Raw genomic sequence first — 13451 nt, 5'->3', positions numbered from 1 at the left:
ATATCTTAAAAAACAAAGCAGAGAACTCAATCCCACACACCTCGGAACCCCAAGCACACACACTTTACAAAACAGAATATACCATGTTATCAAAAGAGGCAAAAGACTCAGAGAATTTTGTCTGTTGGTTTGTTAATGGGGGGGGGGCAGTTTGCCACAGGTGGCTCACATTTTGGGTTGAGAAGGAGGGCTCTCTTTATTACCACTTTTGTGTGTTTGTCAAAGCTAAAAAAAATCTTTTTTTTTTTTTTTTTTTTTTTTCCTGAAGGAAGTCAGAGCTTGGAGTCTCCATACAGTCCCCATTTCCACGTCAGAGTCCCTTCTGAGCTCAGGCTCCTGTGCCGCCGTCTGCTGGGCGAGATCTCTGTCCTAGAGAGAGAGAGAGAGAGAGAGAGAGAGAAATCATCAAGGGATAGAAAAGGAACTGGAGGCCATGGGCACGACACATGGGGGTCCAGGCAGGGGACTTGGGTGCCCATCCCCGGTGTTACAGGCTCTCAGGGAGTGACAGCTCACGACCCCAGATGGACGGTGTATACGGCAAAGGGCTGAAGCAGAGCTGGGGGCACACGTGCCTCCTACACAGCCAGCCTCCCTCATCCGGAGCTGTAGAGACTTCTGGAAGCCCTTAGGTAGCACGGAAACACAACATACTGAAGATGCGCATCAGGCATCGGGAAGAACAGAGGAGAAGACCCCCTGCCCAGAGCCCACCGACCTCAGAACAAAGGCACCTCAGGCTGCGATAGCCTGGGAAGCGAACAGAGGCTGCGACAGTGACCCCAGACAGGGCTGGAGGGCGTGACTTCAGCTGAGATCTGGAGAAGCGGCAGAGAAGTCTGGAAGCTGGGATGAACTTGGCTTGTTGGGGGAACAGGACAGAGGCCACAGAAGGCTCAAGTAGCAAGGAGGTGAGTGAAGCAGGAGGTGGTCCGAGGGGTAGGCAGGGGGGATCATAAAGAATGGGGTGAGGGTTTACATTTTAAAAATTTAGAGGTAGTGGCAAGTCACTGAAGGGTTTTCCAGTGTAAAGACCTATTTCGAAAAAGACCACCATGGCTCCCATGCAGAACAGAAGGCTAAGAGCAGCGAGAGACCAGTCAGGCCACTGCCTTGGCCGTGAGAGAGGAGACGGCAGGTGGGACGCAGAAGAGATGAATCACAGACGCACTCTGGAAGCAGAACGTGTCGCGGTGCTACTCAGAGGTGCTGGACTGTTTCTTACTGACACAAAATATGCTGGAAACTACACAGCAACTTGATGAGGTCTGCTGAATGGAATGAAAATTCTGGACTGGGATTCCACATGTCCTTTGCTAAATTCCATTTTTCTGGGGATTCGATTTTCTGGATAGGGGTAAAAAACAAGCCCACGTGGTCCTCACAGGCAGGCTGAGAAGCCCAGGACACTGGAGTACGGAGCGCGGGGCGGGCTCCAGGAGAGGGCCGGGTTTGGGTCCGAGCGTCTGGGTGGGGAGCCTGGAGGAAGGGGGGGGGGTGCGCACACAGAGGGAGGAATTTGAGAGCAATGCAGTGGACAAGAAAGGGCGGGATGCTTGTGAGGATCAAGGGAAACAGGAGGCCTAATGGGTCTGGAACGCAGAGGGGGGCCGGGGTGGGGGCTAACACTTCGGAAGTCATCAGGTGCAGATGGCATTTAAAGTCGGGCACACAAGTCACTGAGCAAACCACCTGCAGAAAGAGGAGGACCCTGACTCTGGCCTACTGTGCTCTCCTGCGCTCACCTGCAGCCTCAGTGGCGGTGGTGCTGGACTCCTGAATGTCCCGGGGGGCACCGGGACAGCTGGCCCTGGTGGCCTCCGCTCCCTCCGGAGGGCAGCCGGGCGAGAGCGGAGCCCTGGCCTGGCAGCACAGAACCGGCTCTTCTTCCTGGGTCACTCCTAGGCCTCTGTGGGGCCGCAGGGTGTCCGGGCCCAGTGTCCCACCCCAGGGGCCGAGGCCACGGGTCCCTTGGCAGTCCGAGGGCAGGCCTAAGTCACAGTCCACATCCTCCGGAATGATGGGGATGCGCTGGCTCAGGTCCCGGGCCCCTGGGTGGCAGCTGGGCGGGGGCTCCTGGGCGAGCGTGTACTGCACGCTCACCGAGCAGTCCTCAGCGTAGCAGCCGCTGCCCCCTCCGCTGCCACGGGCCACCTGCTTCTCTTCATAGAAGCAGCAGGGCAGGCCCTCATATTTCACCCCATCTGTCCTGGGCAAATGGTCTGGGTGAAGGCCGTACAGGCCCTGGGAGCTTCCCGGCTGTGCCTCCCCGCCCGAGGGGCCACAGGCCTCCCAGAGCGGGGGGCCCAGCAACAACGTGCCGCCCCCGGCCACTCCGACGCTGGGCTCCAGTGTGGAGGGCTGGGGCTCGCAGTAGCAGGCACACGACAGCCCCTCACGCGCCCCCTTCCAGGTCCTCCTGAGATCTGGGGCAGCCCCAGGAGAAGCCTCGAGCCCCACTTCTGAGGTAGAGCCAGTGGGCGCCCTGGGCTCCAGGGACGAGCTGCTGCTGTAGTTCATCTCCAGGCTGCAGGTGGACAGCTGGTCCCCCGCGGGAGAGGCAGGGCCGGGCCAAGGCTCTCCCCGCCCAGCACCGTGACTGTTGTCCGCCGGGAGCTCCTCGGGCGGCGGGGAGCCCTCGAGGCCCACGACCGGGCCCCGGCCCGAGGCGCCCGAGCCCCCCACGTCGCTGGTGCGACAGGGGCTCCGGCTGCGGTAGATGAAGGGGTCGTAGTCGCTGCTGAGGGAGCTGCGGAAGGTGGAGCAGCTCCCGTACACGCCCTGGTTGCTGACCTCGGTGCAGTCCACCACGGAGTCGCTGGAGGAGCAGTGGTACTGGCCGGAGCTGCTGCTGCTGCTGTCGCTGCCCGGGCCGTCGGCCAGGTAGCCGCTGCACACCGAGCGGTGGCCGTGGTAGCAGCTGAAGCTGGACGTGCTGCCGCTCTCCAGGTGCGACGGCGGGGCCGTGTGCGCCACGGCGGGGAAGAGCAGGCCGCCGCCGCTCGGGGGAAAGGCACGGGACGGGCCCCTGGGAGCGAGGCTGGCCGGGGCCTGGCCCTCCTGCTCCGGGTAGCTGAGGCCCTGGAAGTAGTAGTGCTGGTACATGGTCTCGTACTGGGAGAAGCAAGCTGCCTTGGAGAAGCTGCGGCCGCCGAACTTGGGCCTGCGGAAGGGGTGGGCTGGTGAGTAGGCCCGGTGCTCCAGGCCGCAGTGGTGAGGGGCCAGGGTGTGGTCCAGGCGGAGGGGCGGGTAGCCGCGGATGTAGGTGGGGGACTGCGGGGAATAGAGGCTCTGCTCCCCGTGCCGGTCCACGGTCAGCAGCGTGACGGGGTTCCCGTGGGAGTCCATGCTTGTCCGGGTCGGGTAGGCCGGGATGGCGTTGGTCCTGTGCACGCGGCCGGGGTAGTGCACCGGCAAGAGCACCCTCTGCTGCCGGCTGCGCGCGAGGCTGCTGGTCTCCACGCACACGGCGCTCGGGTTTCCCTTTTGCTCTGGGGAGAGGCGGGGGACACAGAGTCAGCGGGGCTGAGGACGTGAGTGCCAGCGGCTAGAGGGATAAATGAGGGCCGAGAGCGAAGCAGCGGGCTCGGTCACACACCCCTGTGCCCCTTCTCATGACTCGGGCCCCTGCTGGGCCGTCACCAGACCTGGCCACGCCAGCCCAGGCTGATCCACTTCTCCGCGTGCAGGGCCGTCGCACCCGTGAGGGCCCATCTCCCGCCTCCCCCTCGGCTCGGCCCGACAAGGACGCCCAGGGAGTTGGCAGAGAGCAACAGAGAGGCCAAGGAAAGGCACTTTCCCTCTCGGGAAAACAGCTCTCTGGAGTATGGCCAGCATCCCGGGCCCCTCGTCCCGTACCCCCGTGATGCAGGAGCAACGCCACGACCCTGCCACCTCACGCTTGTCTCTAGTGGCACGGAACACCGCACGTGGGGTAACGGCCATGGGGGCGGCATCACTGTCACTCCGGCTGAAGAGATCACGGGCCTCAGGCCTGGAGAGGCCAGACGCCCTGCTCAAGGTCAGGAAGCCGGTTTGTGTGAAAGGCAGAATGTGAACTCAGGGCGATTCCTCAGGCCAGGCTCTCCTGAGGGTTTGGAGGCCGGGTGAACTCCAAAACCCGGAGCCCCCGCGCCTCCAGGTCCAGAGGGCAAGGCTCGCTCACCAGTCTGCAGCACATGTCACACCGTGGCTAGGCACTTGGTAGGGACAGGGACTCTGCCGCAAGAACGGAGGCAGGGGACAATTACCTATGATGTTGTGCCGGCAGTGGGGGCAGGTGTGGTGCTGCAGCAGCCACGGGTCCACGCACTTCCTGTGAAAGCGGTGAGTACAGGGGATAACCCGCAGCTCCTGGGAAGGGAGAGAGAAAGGGAAGGTGGGGCCCGGGTGGGGAGCAGTCCTGCCTTCAGCCCCGGACGTGCTGCTTCCTGAGGAGTCCAGCACGGCCTGAGAAGCCCTGCTCATCACGCCAGTGCTAGAGGCTTCCTCCTCACCCACCTCCCGTCTCTAGCCACAGCTGGACACAATTCCCTGGAGTCAGCACCCACGTCTGGCTTCTAGGGAGAAGCCCCAACCACGGTCCTCGGTGCTCGGGAAGGAAGCACACAGAAGCAGGCTCCTTTCTTGTTGCCAGAGGAAGGCCGCACATAAGGGAAGACCAAAGCCAAGAATTTCTGCGGCCCCGGGCGCGTGGAGAGAAGGCTAGGTACCCCTCAACACCTTCTGCATCTCTGGGATGGTGGCTCTCTCCGGGCCCTCCAACTGGGGAGGAGTAGAAAGGAAGATGCCCGGGACTTGGAACTGACAGGTGTGGCAGCAAAGGGGCAAAACTCTCCTGTCCTCTCCTTTGCTGGACCCTGAATACTCATCCGAGGGAACACGGTTTATAACACAGCAGCCTGTGTAGAGAGGAGGTGCTGGGGTTTTCTGTGGCCCAACCCCCTCCTGAGTTCCTGAGCCAAAGCACCCCCCGAAGTTTGCTAACGTTACCCTGTTTTTCCACCCTCTGACCAGCTCAATACAGTAACGCTCAAACGAATACCTGACGTTGTTCCTGACCGTGGGAGAGTTCTACCTGTATTTTCTCGTGTAACCTCGTGATCACAGGAAGCGCATGTCAGTCTTGGGTCCACGTCCCAAGTGCAGGCACAGAGAACGAAGTCACTTGCCCGAGATCACAAAGCTAGAATCTGCCTGGGCCAGGACTCGAATATAGGCAGTCTGCACCTGAAGACCCTCCGAGCCTCTCTTAATTTCAAGGCCTCTGCAGAAACTCATTTTCACCCCATAGTCTATCCAGGAGAGGAACGCTGTCATTAAAGGGCATCGGATGCCTGCAACTGATTCTGAAGTGATTTGCTCCCCACTCCCCAAAATGTGTGTCTACGCACGCCTCTGTCTGCGAGGAGACTGAGCAAACGTGGCACGACGTTAGCAAAGGGTGACTGCAGGTGAATGACACATCATTCACTGTATGACTCCCGCAGCTTTCCTGAAGGTCTGACATTTTCAGGATAAAAAGCTAGAAGAAAAAAGGGGGCCATCACATCCCCTGTCTCCTAAGTAAAAACACCCAGTGTTCCACGCGACTTTGCAGGAGAGGTTTGATTTGAGTCGAGTGTCCGTTTTCAGAAGAGTGATTCTAAAATTAAGTCAATATGTGTCAATATTCTTAACACCGGAAGTTTTCTGGCCTAGATGTATTTCTGATCAACCCCTGAAATGACATGGTGGAAGCTGGGTCCTCTGGAGTGAGTGTCTCTGTGTCGTGGCTACCCGCTTCCCAGGGTGAAGAGCAGTTAGGACGTCTCAAGCCACTCCCTTGGGACCTAGGCATTTAAACCCTTCTGCTCCTGCAAAGCTGTGGACAAAGCACCTGGGGCCCCGTCCTTCCAGGCTGTGTGCGCTTCTGCTGACCCGTCCACCTCATCCCCAGCCAGGACCGGCCCTGCCTCTGCCATTACCTCTCCGTCGAGGTACTTCTCCAGGCAGATGGCGCAGTCGGACGTGGAGCTGCTGCTGAGCGTGTCCAGCGCCCCACAGCTCCCCTCCCGGCGCCCCTTGCTCTTAGAGTTGAACTTTCTGGTTTCCATCTTCTCCAGAGCCTGGACAGCCAGCCTGTTCATGGAATTCTGTGTGGGCGGAATGTGATCCATGTTAGGGTCCAGGACGTACTAACAGCGTAGTCACCGCTAGAACCATGGCACCCAATGCACGGGGACGGGCACAACTCGAGTCCTCTGTCAGACCAGGACAGGCTTTTGAGAGAGTGCTAAAAATTCAGATGGCCGTGGCATAGGTTTTCCTGACTCCTGAGAGTCAGCGACTTGAACCCAGGCTTCTCCCAAGTGGCAGTCCCAGCAGAGGTCGACTTCCATTAGTTGGTCAACTCTGCAAGGCCCCGAGTTGTTCACCTGCTCTATGCCTTGGGTTCCTCCCCTTTACACTGAAGAAAGTTCCAGGGGCAAATGAGACAATGCGCATGGGTGCCAACCAAGCCCAGCCACTGTTCTGTTGGGGTGATGACCACCCACTTGGTGAGAAGTCAGTGATCCTCTTGAAAGATTGCCTGCCAGCGTCCACAGTCTCTCTCCTGAGAGGTCACGCTACACACAGAACAGTCTAGATTCCCGCTTACCCTCTCCATGAACCTCTGCCCCAAATCCCGCCTTCTTATGAGCACGGTGCTGTGCCGGCTGGGGCATCAAAGTGGCTACTCTGATGACCGGGAATTGTCTGGAGAGCTTGGAAGATGCAGATTCATTTCCACCAAGCTCCCAGGGGATGCCGCTGGTGCCTGGGTCGTATCGGAGGAGCCAGGCTCTAGGGCTCTGCATGAATGCTTAGACATTTCGTGAAAAAAACTCCCTGCTGGAAGCACTCCCAATGCTTGGCCTTTGTGGTTCTGGCCCTTTTGGAACAGAAAGACGGAGGGTGATAACCTTTGCTCTCATTTTTCTCCATCGATGCTGCTCACAGGTCACTGGGAATGGGCTGCGGAGCTCAGGCCCCCACCCTGGCTCCCACGAGGGACAGGGCGGCGGGGCAGCTGCGCTCGAGGGCCGCTCGGAGGTATTACCTGACTGCGCCGCTGCTTCAGCTTGATTTTGACTAGGAGGATGAGGCAGACCAAGGAGACCACGACGAAGAACGCCAGGAAAATCCCCATGTCGAAGTACTCAGTGGGTTGCTGGAACAGAACACAGACTCAGTGAGTCACAGGTCTGTTCAGCCCGGGGATCGGCACACGGGTTGGGGCAGCCCTGGTTGGGATAAGGTTGTGGCGACTCGTGTGTGTCTCCCCTCGTTTGCACGCAACACCTGGGGTTCTGCTAACCTGCACACGTGGCGTGCTCCCCGGGCCCAGGCAGCCCCCGACCGTGTGGCTAGGGGGAGGCCTCCCGTAGTCTCAGCCGGGCCTCCTCCCTCGGTCACGAGCACTCCCATCGGAAGGCCCAGCTCCCGGGGAATAGCGCAAAGTTTGCCGTAACCGGTAGGAAAGCCCATCCAAGTACACACAGATATCATATTTATGGGACAAAGGAGCGAGTGTCATGTTTTGAGGGAACAGTGATTACTAACCATATAATTAATGGTTTACAACAACTCAGAAAATTGTATGCTGCTTCCACAAATATCAGCTTCCACTACAATGAGTCACATTTACCAAAGTGCTCGTTTTTCCTTTAAAAAGAAGCCAGCAAAGGCAGTTCTTCTGCACAACCCTTCTACTTTGAGTTCTTATCTTTTCCTCAGGGCACACTGCCTCCAAAAACCTCGAAGCCACCTCATCTAGGACGCGCAGTTAGCCAAGAGGAACAGAGTTTTGCTAATTGAGTGCTGCGGGTACCTAGATATTTTGTGTGGGCAAAAGAATCATCCTGTGTGTGAATATTTGTGATAAGGAAATAAACCACGTGTGTGTGTGTCTGTGTCTGTGTGTGTGTGTGTGTCTGTGTGTGTGTGTATAACCTGTCCCAGGTGCCCAGAACCTTCCGCGTGAGGTTTGGGCAGAAGACGCCAGTTAAGAGTCATTGGGCAGCAGTGTCCCTTTGACACGCTCCAGAGAAGCGTCACTGCTATTCACCAACCACCTCGAAGGCACAAACTTCAATCCCAGTTGAAAGCTAAGTGCTCCCGACTGAAATATAAGTTAGGGGTTTTCAATAATGCAGTTTACCCTCCGGGAAGAAGGAAGTACCGGCCTTTTTCTCTAGTCTGGGCCAAACGGAAGGAGGGGGACACGGGACGGGTACGCTTTCCTTCAATCCTCCTCAGCCTTTCAGAGGGAAGCGGACGGAAGAGAAAGAAGTACAGGAGGCTACCAAGAAGGAATGCTGGGTGGAAGAGACCATAGACACCTCACCACAAAATCACCTATTTCTAGGTCTTTTTGAATCCTTTCTAAAGGAACATGGGGGGGGGGGGTGCCTGGGTGGCTCAGTCAGTTAAGCGTCTGACTCTTGGTTTGGGCTCAGGTCACGCTCTCAGGGTGGTGAGATGGAGCTCCGTGTCAGGCTCTGCGCTCGGTGAGGAGTCTGCTTGAGACTCTCTCTAACCCTCTGACCCCCCCCCCCCTCGTGAGCACGCTCTCTCTCTCAAATAAATAAATAAAATCTGGAAAAAAAAAAGAAAAGGAAAGAAACACAGGTAACATTTCTCCTTGGCCTCCAGCCTTGCGTCTGATCTCAACTGTAGAAAGGCAGGCTGTATCGGCATTCTAGACAGAAAGAAGACTGGAACGAAGGCCCAAAGCCCAAAGGGAACAAAGGCACAGGGAGCAGCGGAGAGGGTGCCGGCGAGGCTGCCCAGGGCCCCCGAGGCTCACTCGAGGGGGGCGGTGCTGAATCCTGGCTCGCGCTACTTTCTGCTTGTTGACGATGTTCATCAGCTTGATGGCGTCCGCGCCCTTCACGTACACCACCGGCCTCTTGAGTGGGTCTTCCGAGCCCTGGTTTAGCTGAGGAAGAAAAGACAGTTCGGGTTAAAAGATGCCGTTGCTTTAAGAAGCAAGAGACAGGGAGAGAGGCTGAAGGAAAAGAACAGCAAATACCATTTGAAAATCCTCAAAGTCTTCAAGTGTTACAGCCTTGGAGCTTCTGAAGGACAAGGCGGAGAATGATGCTTGTTTTAGGATGGACTGGGCAGGCTGAAGGCCCAGAAGGGTCTTTGAAAATGCCCCCCAACCATCAACTTCCTGGCTCTTCACGCCTCTCAATACCCTTGCCTCGGAGAAGGAATGATGTCTAAACGTGGGTTTCTAGTGTCAGCAGACAAGTGCAGAGCCCCGAGGTGAGGGGGACGCCCCCGTGACAAGCCCAGCTAACTAAAAGGGCTTCTCTCAGGGAGACGGCCACGCCGCGTGGCCCACGGAGTTTACCTGGTCAATAGCTTCTGGGTTTTCCGACACGTCAAAGATGACCGCAGTGGCTCCTCGCTGCACTGCCCGCTTGGCCTGGCAGAGTTAAAAAGAACAGGTTGGCACTCTTGGTCCTCTTACCTTTCCAAAGCTGGCCTTGGAAATCAGACCTGTATTTGAATGCAGAATCCGACAGCCACCAACTTCCATGACTTTGGGCAAGTTACTAACTTCCCGAAGCCTCAACTTTCCCATCTGTAAAAAAAGGGACAATGCCACCTACATTGTACGGCTAATCTGAGAACGAGATGAGTTAGAACGGGTGAAAATTAGTAACTGGGTACTCGATTAACCTTTGTCTCCCTGTCCGGCCAAACATTAAAAACACATCAACAACCTGCCCAGTCAGCATGAAGGTATTGGTTTCAGTATTTTCTGCTATGAACACAGAGTCACTGGCAACCAAAGTAAATGCCTTTGGTCCTTCTCTTGTGGTCCTTCTTCTTTCCCGGGTCAGCCAGGACTGCAGTTAGAACAGCACACCGAGTATTTCCAAAGGAATCTCAAAATGGTCAATTTTAATAACTGACATAAGCTGAAGACCTTTGGAGATGCTGTCAGAGGGGAAAAGCTACGAAAAAAAAATCGTAAATGGGGATTTAGAGCAGTTGGCTGCCAAACCTGGCTACACATCAAAAGCCACTTGGGAAGTTTGTAAAGCAGATTTCCTGGCTCAAACCACAGAGACTGATTCAGCAGGGCTGGAGTAAGGCCCAGGAAGCGAGTTCTGGAAGTTTTCTGAGGGATTCAGATGATTCAACCACTTGGGGAACTAGGGATCAGAGAGCTGAGATGAGAATGTTTTAGGAACAAATGTGAAGTGGTGGGATTCTTTTTTGAGGGAGGATTCTTTTCTATCCCAGCGAACCTTCTAATTTCATGCCCAGCTAAGCAGACAACAGGATGAAAGCTGTGGAAGAACAAGACATAAGACATAACCCGTGCTTTTAAGAACCTGGATCTTATTAGAAAATTAAGATACCTCTAAAGTGGGGCAGTGGGGGGGACAACAACAACAACTAAAACCCCAAACCTCCTATAAGATGGGCAAATAATGGCTGGTGTGCAGAGATCAGCTCTATGAGCCAGAATGCGTGACAAATAATAAAATTTGAATTGAAGGCATTCCAACTGAGGGAATGATCACTACGGGGATGCAGCCTGAGGAGGCAACACTGAACCACTAAGGAGACGGGAGAGTGGCTGGACCAATGGCTTCCCACGCCCACTAGAGGGCAGTCTTATCCCACAGCTTCTACCAGACCATTCCCTGCACCGTGTACCAAAGCAGCAGGGATACTGCAAAGTCCCCAGCAACATAACGAGCCCGGGGAACCCTGGGTACTGTGCTGCAGAAGCTGTCCTTCTTCCCCTGGGACTCTTCCTTGTTGAAGTGAGACTCGGTGTATTTCGAGTCCCTTCTACGGCTTGACCACCCCACCCCACCGCCTCACCAGCAAGCTGCCGTCGGGAGTGACAAGCTGCTGATGGTGAATCTGAGTCTCAGTCTGGGTTTTCCCACCTGTAAGAGGAGGAGGAAGCCTATGTTATTACCAGTAGGGTCCCTCCCAGTTCCCAATCTTGGCCACTCAACAGAGGGGCAGGGGGCTGTCCAGAACAATGAAGAAAGAGCCACAGGGGCCCTATTCCCCGCCTCCAGTGGGAGAAGACATGATGGCCCAGTGAGACAGTTTGAGGCCAGGTGGCGTCACCTTCCTCCAAAAGGCTCTTTACCTGAGGCCAATAGTCCCTGGGCCCCAGAGATCACAGGAAGCAGGCGCTGTGTCTTCTCCTCAGGTGATATCCTCCTAGTCTTCCCAAACCTTCCCTAGACGTAGAGGGGCTCCAAGGAACAGCGCTGAGAACGAGGTAATAAGCAGGACCCCTCGCTCCTTTGTCTGGCTTTCATGCCACCATCAAGCACGTCAGCCGGCACCTTAGGCAACTGTGCCCTCGGATCAGTAGCACCGGGCACCTCCCGCTTTGATGCCGGCCCACCTGGAGGGCCTGACGCCCGGAGGAAAGGCCGCAGGACCTGGGGTCGTGGGCTACTTCAGCCACGTGGCTGTTCACGCTTCCAGACTTCCCAGCGCCACGGAAACGTGGAGGTCTCAAGGACCTGCAGGCCACGCGTGACCCATTCGGGCAGGCACTTTTTTTTTTTTTTAAGATTTTATTTATTTATTCGACAGAGATAGAGACAGCCAGCGAGAGAGGGAACACAAGCAGGGGGAGTGGGAGAGGAAGAAGCAGGCTCCCAGCGGAGGAGTCTGATGTGGGGCTCGATCCCATAACGCCGGGATCACGCCCTGAGCCGAAGGCAGACGCTTAACCGCTGTGCCACCCAGGCGCCCCTGGGCAGGCACTTTTTAAAAGGCATTTTAAACAAACTCTAGGCCGGTTGAAAGGTCTCTCGTTTCTATAGTAAGAACAGCAGGCCAAGAATAAGGTGCTTAAAGCCCATTTACCGCCCCCATTTAACGAACTCAGACACAACCCGGCTAATACACAGGATCCAAGTACAAATATTTTGTTTGAGAAGATGAGAATTCTCACAGTTGACTTACTTTAAAAATGAATGGAAGCTATTAAATAAGGTTGTATTTCCTGTCCATACCAGGACTAGACAGGAGGGGAATCAACCCAGGGTCCTGTTGAGAACTGGCCTGGGATTTAAAATAGGCCATGAATAATCCAGATTTAGAAAATGACACATTTATTATACTATTCCCAAAGCAAATTAAAAAACACAGACCACTACTTGGTCATATTTTCCCCCTCACCTCACATTTTCAGTTTAAAAATAGACGAGGCATATTCCTGAGATCATTTCATCGTTTTACCTAGTCTAGCTTGGGCCCAAATATTGTTTCTTTTCTTTTTTTTTCTTCTTAAGTAGGCTCCACGCTCAACAAGGCACTTGAACTCACGACTCTGAGATCAAGACCTAAGCCGAGATCAAGTCTGACGCTTAACAGACTGAGCCACCCAGGCAACCCCCCCCCTTCCCCGCCAACCCTGCCCCTGAATACTGTTTCAAAACAAATCTAAACCATAGATTGGGAGATTACATAGTTGGGAGATTAGTGGTCTTGTGATCATCAGAAACCCTATCTTTATAAAGTCACAAAACTCTCAAGATAAGGCTGTTTCAAAGAAAGAATGGAAAAGACGCAGCCTGCTGGATGTGGCTAGATGAAGGTCACGGGTGAACTGGGCCACAGCTGCGGAGGGCAGTTACCCTTGAACTGTGCACAGACTGGCGTGGAAAGAAGGGCAGAGAAGGGTGTGAAGAGCAGAAAACAGGTGGGAAGTCTTGGGCAGGCCTCCTCAAAGCAGCTCAAGGCCCTCCCTGCCTTTCCTGCCCTTTCCATGCCCTTCCCTCCTCCTTGCCCCTCCCCCACAACCTCCATCACCTCTGCGGCCTCGGTCAGGCAAGGGCAGGTGGGCAGGTCAACACCAGCCAGCCGGTGACTAGAAGCCCAGGGAACAAAAGGTTGTCATGGTCCTTTATTCACCTTTACAGGACTGCAAGACCCAAGGCTAGACAATGTCCACAGCCACTGACACAAGTATCAAAATGCAAACATCTGCACACTTAACACTTTGCCAAGTACAAAATTTCAAGCCCCGGGAGGCAGGGTCCTACTGTGGTTGGCACTTACTGCAATGCAAGTCTCCTACGGTTATTCCATAAACATTTGTCCTGAATGAAGGAAAGACTGCCTGGACCATACTCTTGGGTTGCTGCTCCCTGAACATGGATGTGGTTTTCCCCGAAGGAAGGCGCTTCTATCGATATGTCTGGGTCTCGAATTTCTGGATGGGAATGAGGCATTTGGAGGGGAACAGTCCCACTACAACCTTGTGGGTGGGAGAACGCAAAGCCTCCTGTGTGCTTCAATTCCAACTAAATTCTGGAATTCCAATCAGGAATGGATCTGGCACTCTCCCCGGTGTGTGCAGTTACACCCAGACTTGGTTACTCCCAGCAGCCTCTGGGCACAGACTCCATTTTTCACTGTCGTTT

The 13451-nt window shown here is 55.4% G+C and overlaps 1 protein-coding gene across 1 annotated transcript in view; it reads right to left on the bottom strand.

Annotated features, from left to right (window-relative positions):
* Positions 1–262: 262 nt before the first annotated feature.
* ZNRF3 (zinc and ring finger 3) overlaps positions 263–13451 on the bottom strand; it is a 147448-nt gene continuing 134259 nt past the window's right edge. Inside the window, 7 exon segments of the mRNA XM_040619681.1 lie at positions 263–369; positions 1746–3491; positions 4251–4353; positions 5967–6134; positions 7082–7192; positions 8831–8962; positions 9383–9457. Of these exon segments, the coding sequence (XP_040475615.1) occupies positions 329–369; positions 1746–3491; positions 4251–4353; positions 5967–6134; positions 7082–7192; positions 8831–8962; positions 9383–9457 (2376 nt within the window). The 3' untranslated portion in view covers positions 263–328.

This window comes from Ursus maritimus, unplaced genomic scaffold, assembly GCF_017311325.1.
Source record: "Ursus maritimus isolate PB19 unplaced genomic scaffold, ASM1731132v1 scaffold_33, whole genome shotgun sequence".
Classification (NCBI taxonomy): domain Eukaryota; kingdom Metazoa; phylum Chordata; class Mammalia; order Carnivora; family Ursidae; genus Ursus; species Ursus maritimus.
Note: the sequence above shows the minus strand (reverse complement) of the source record. Positions and strands in the feature narration are given on the sequence as shown.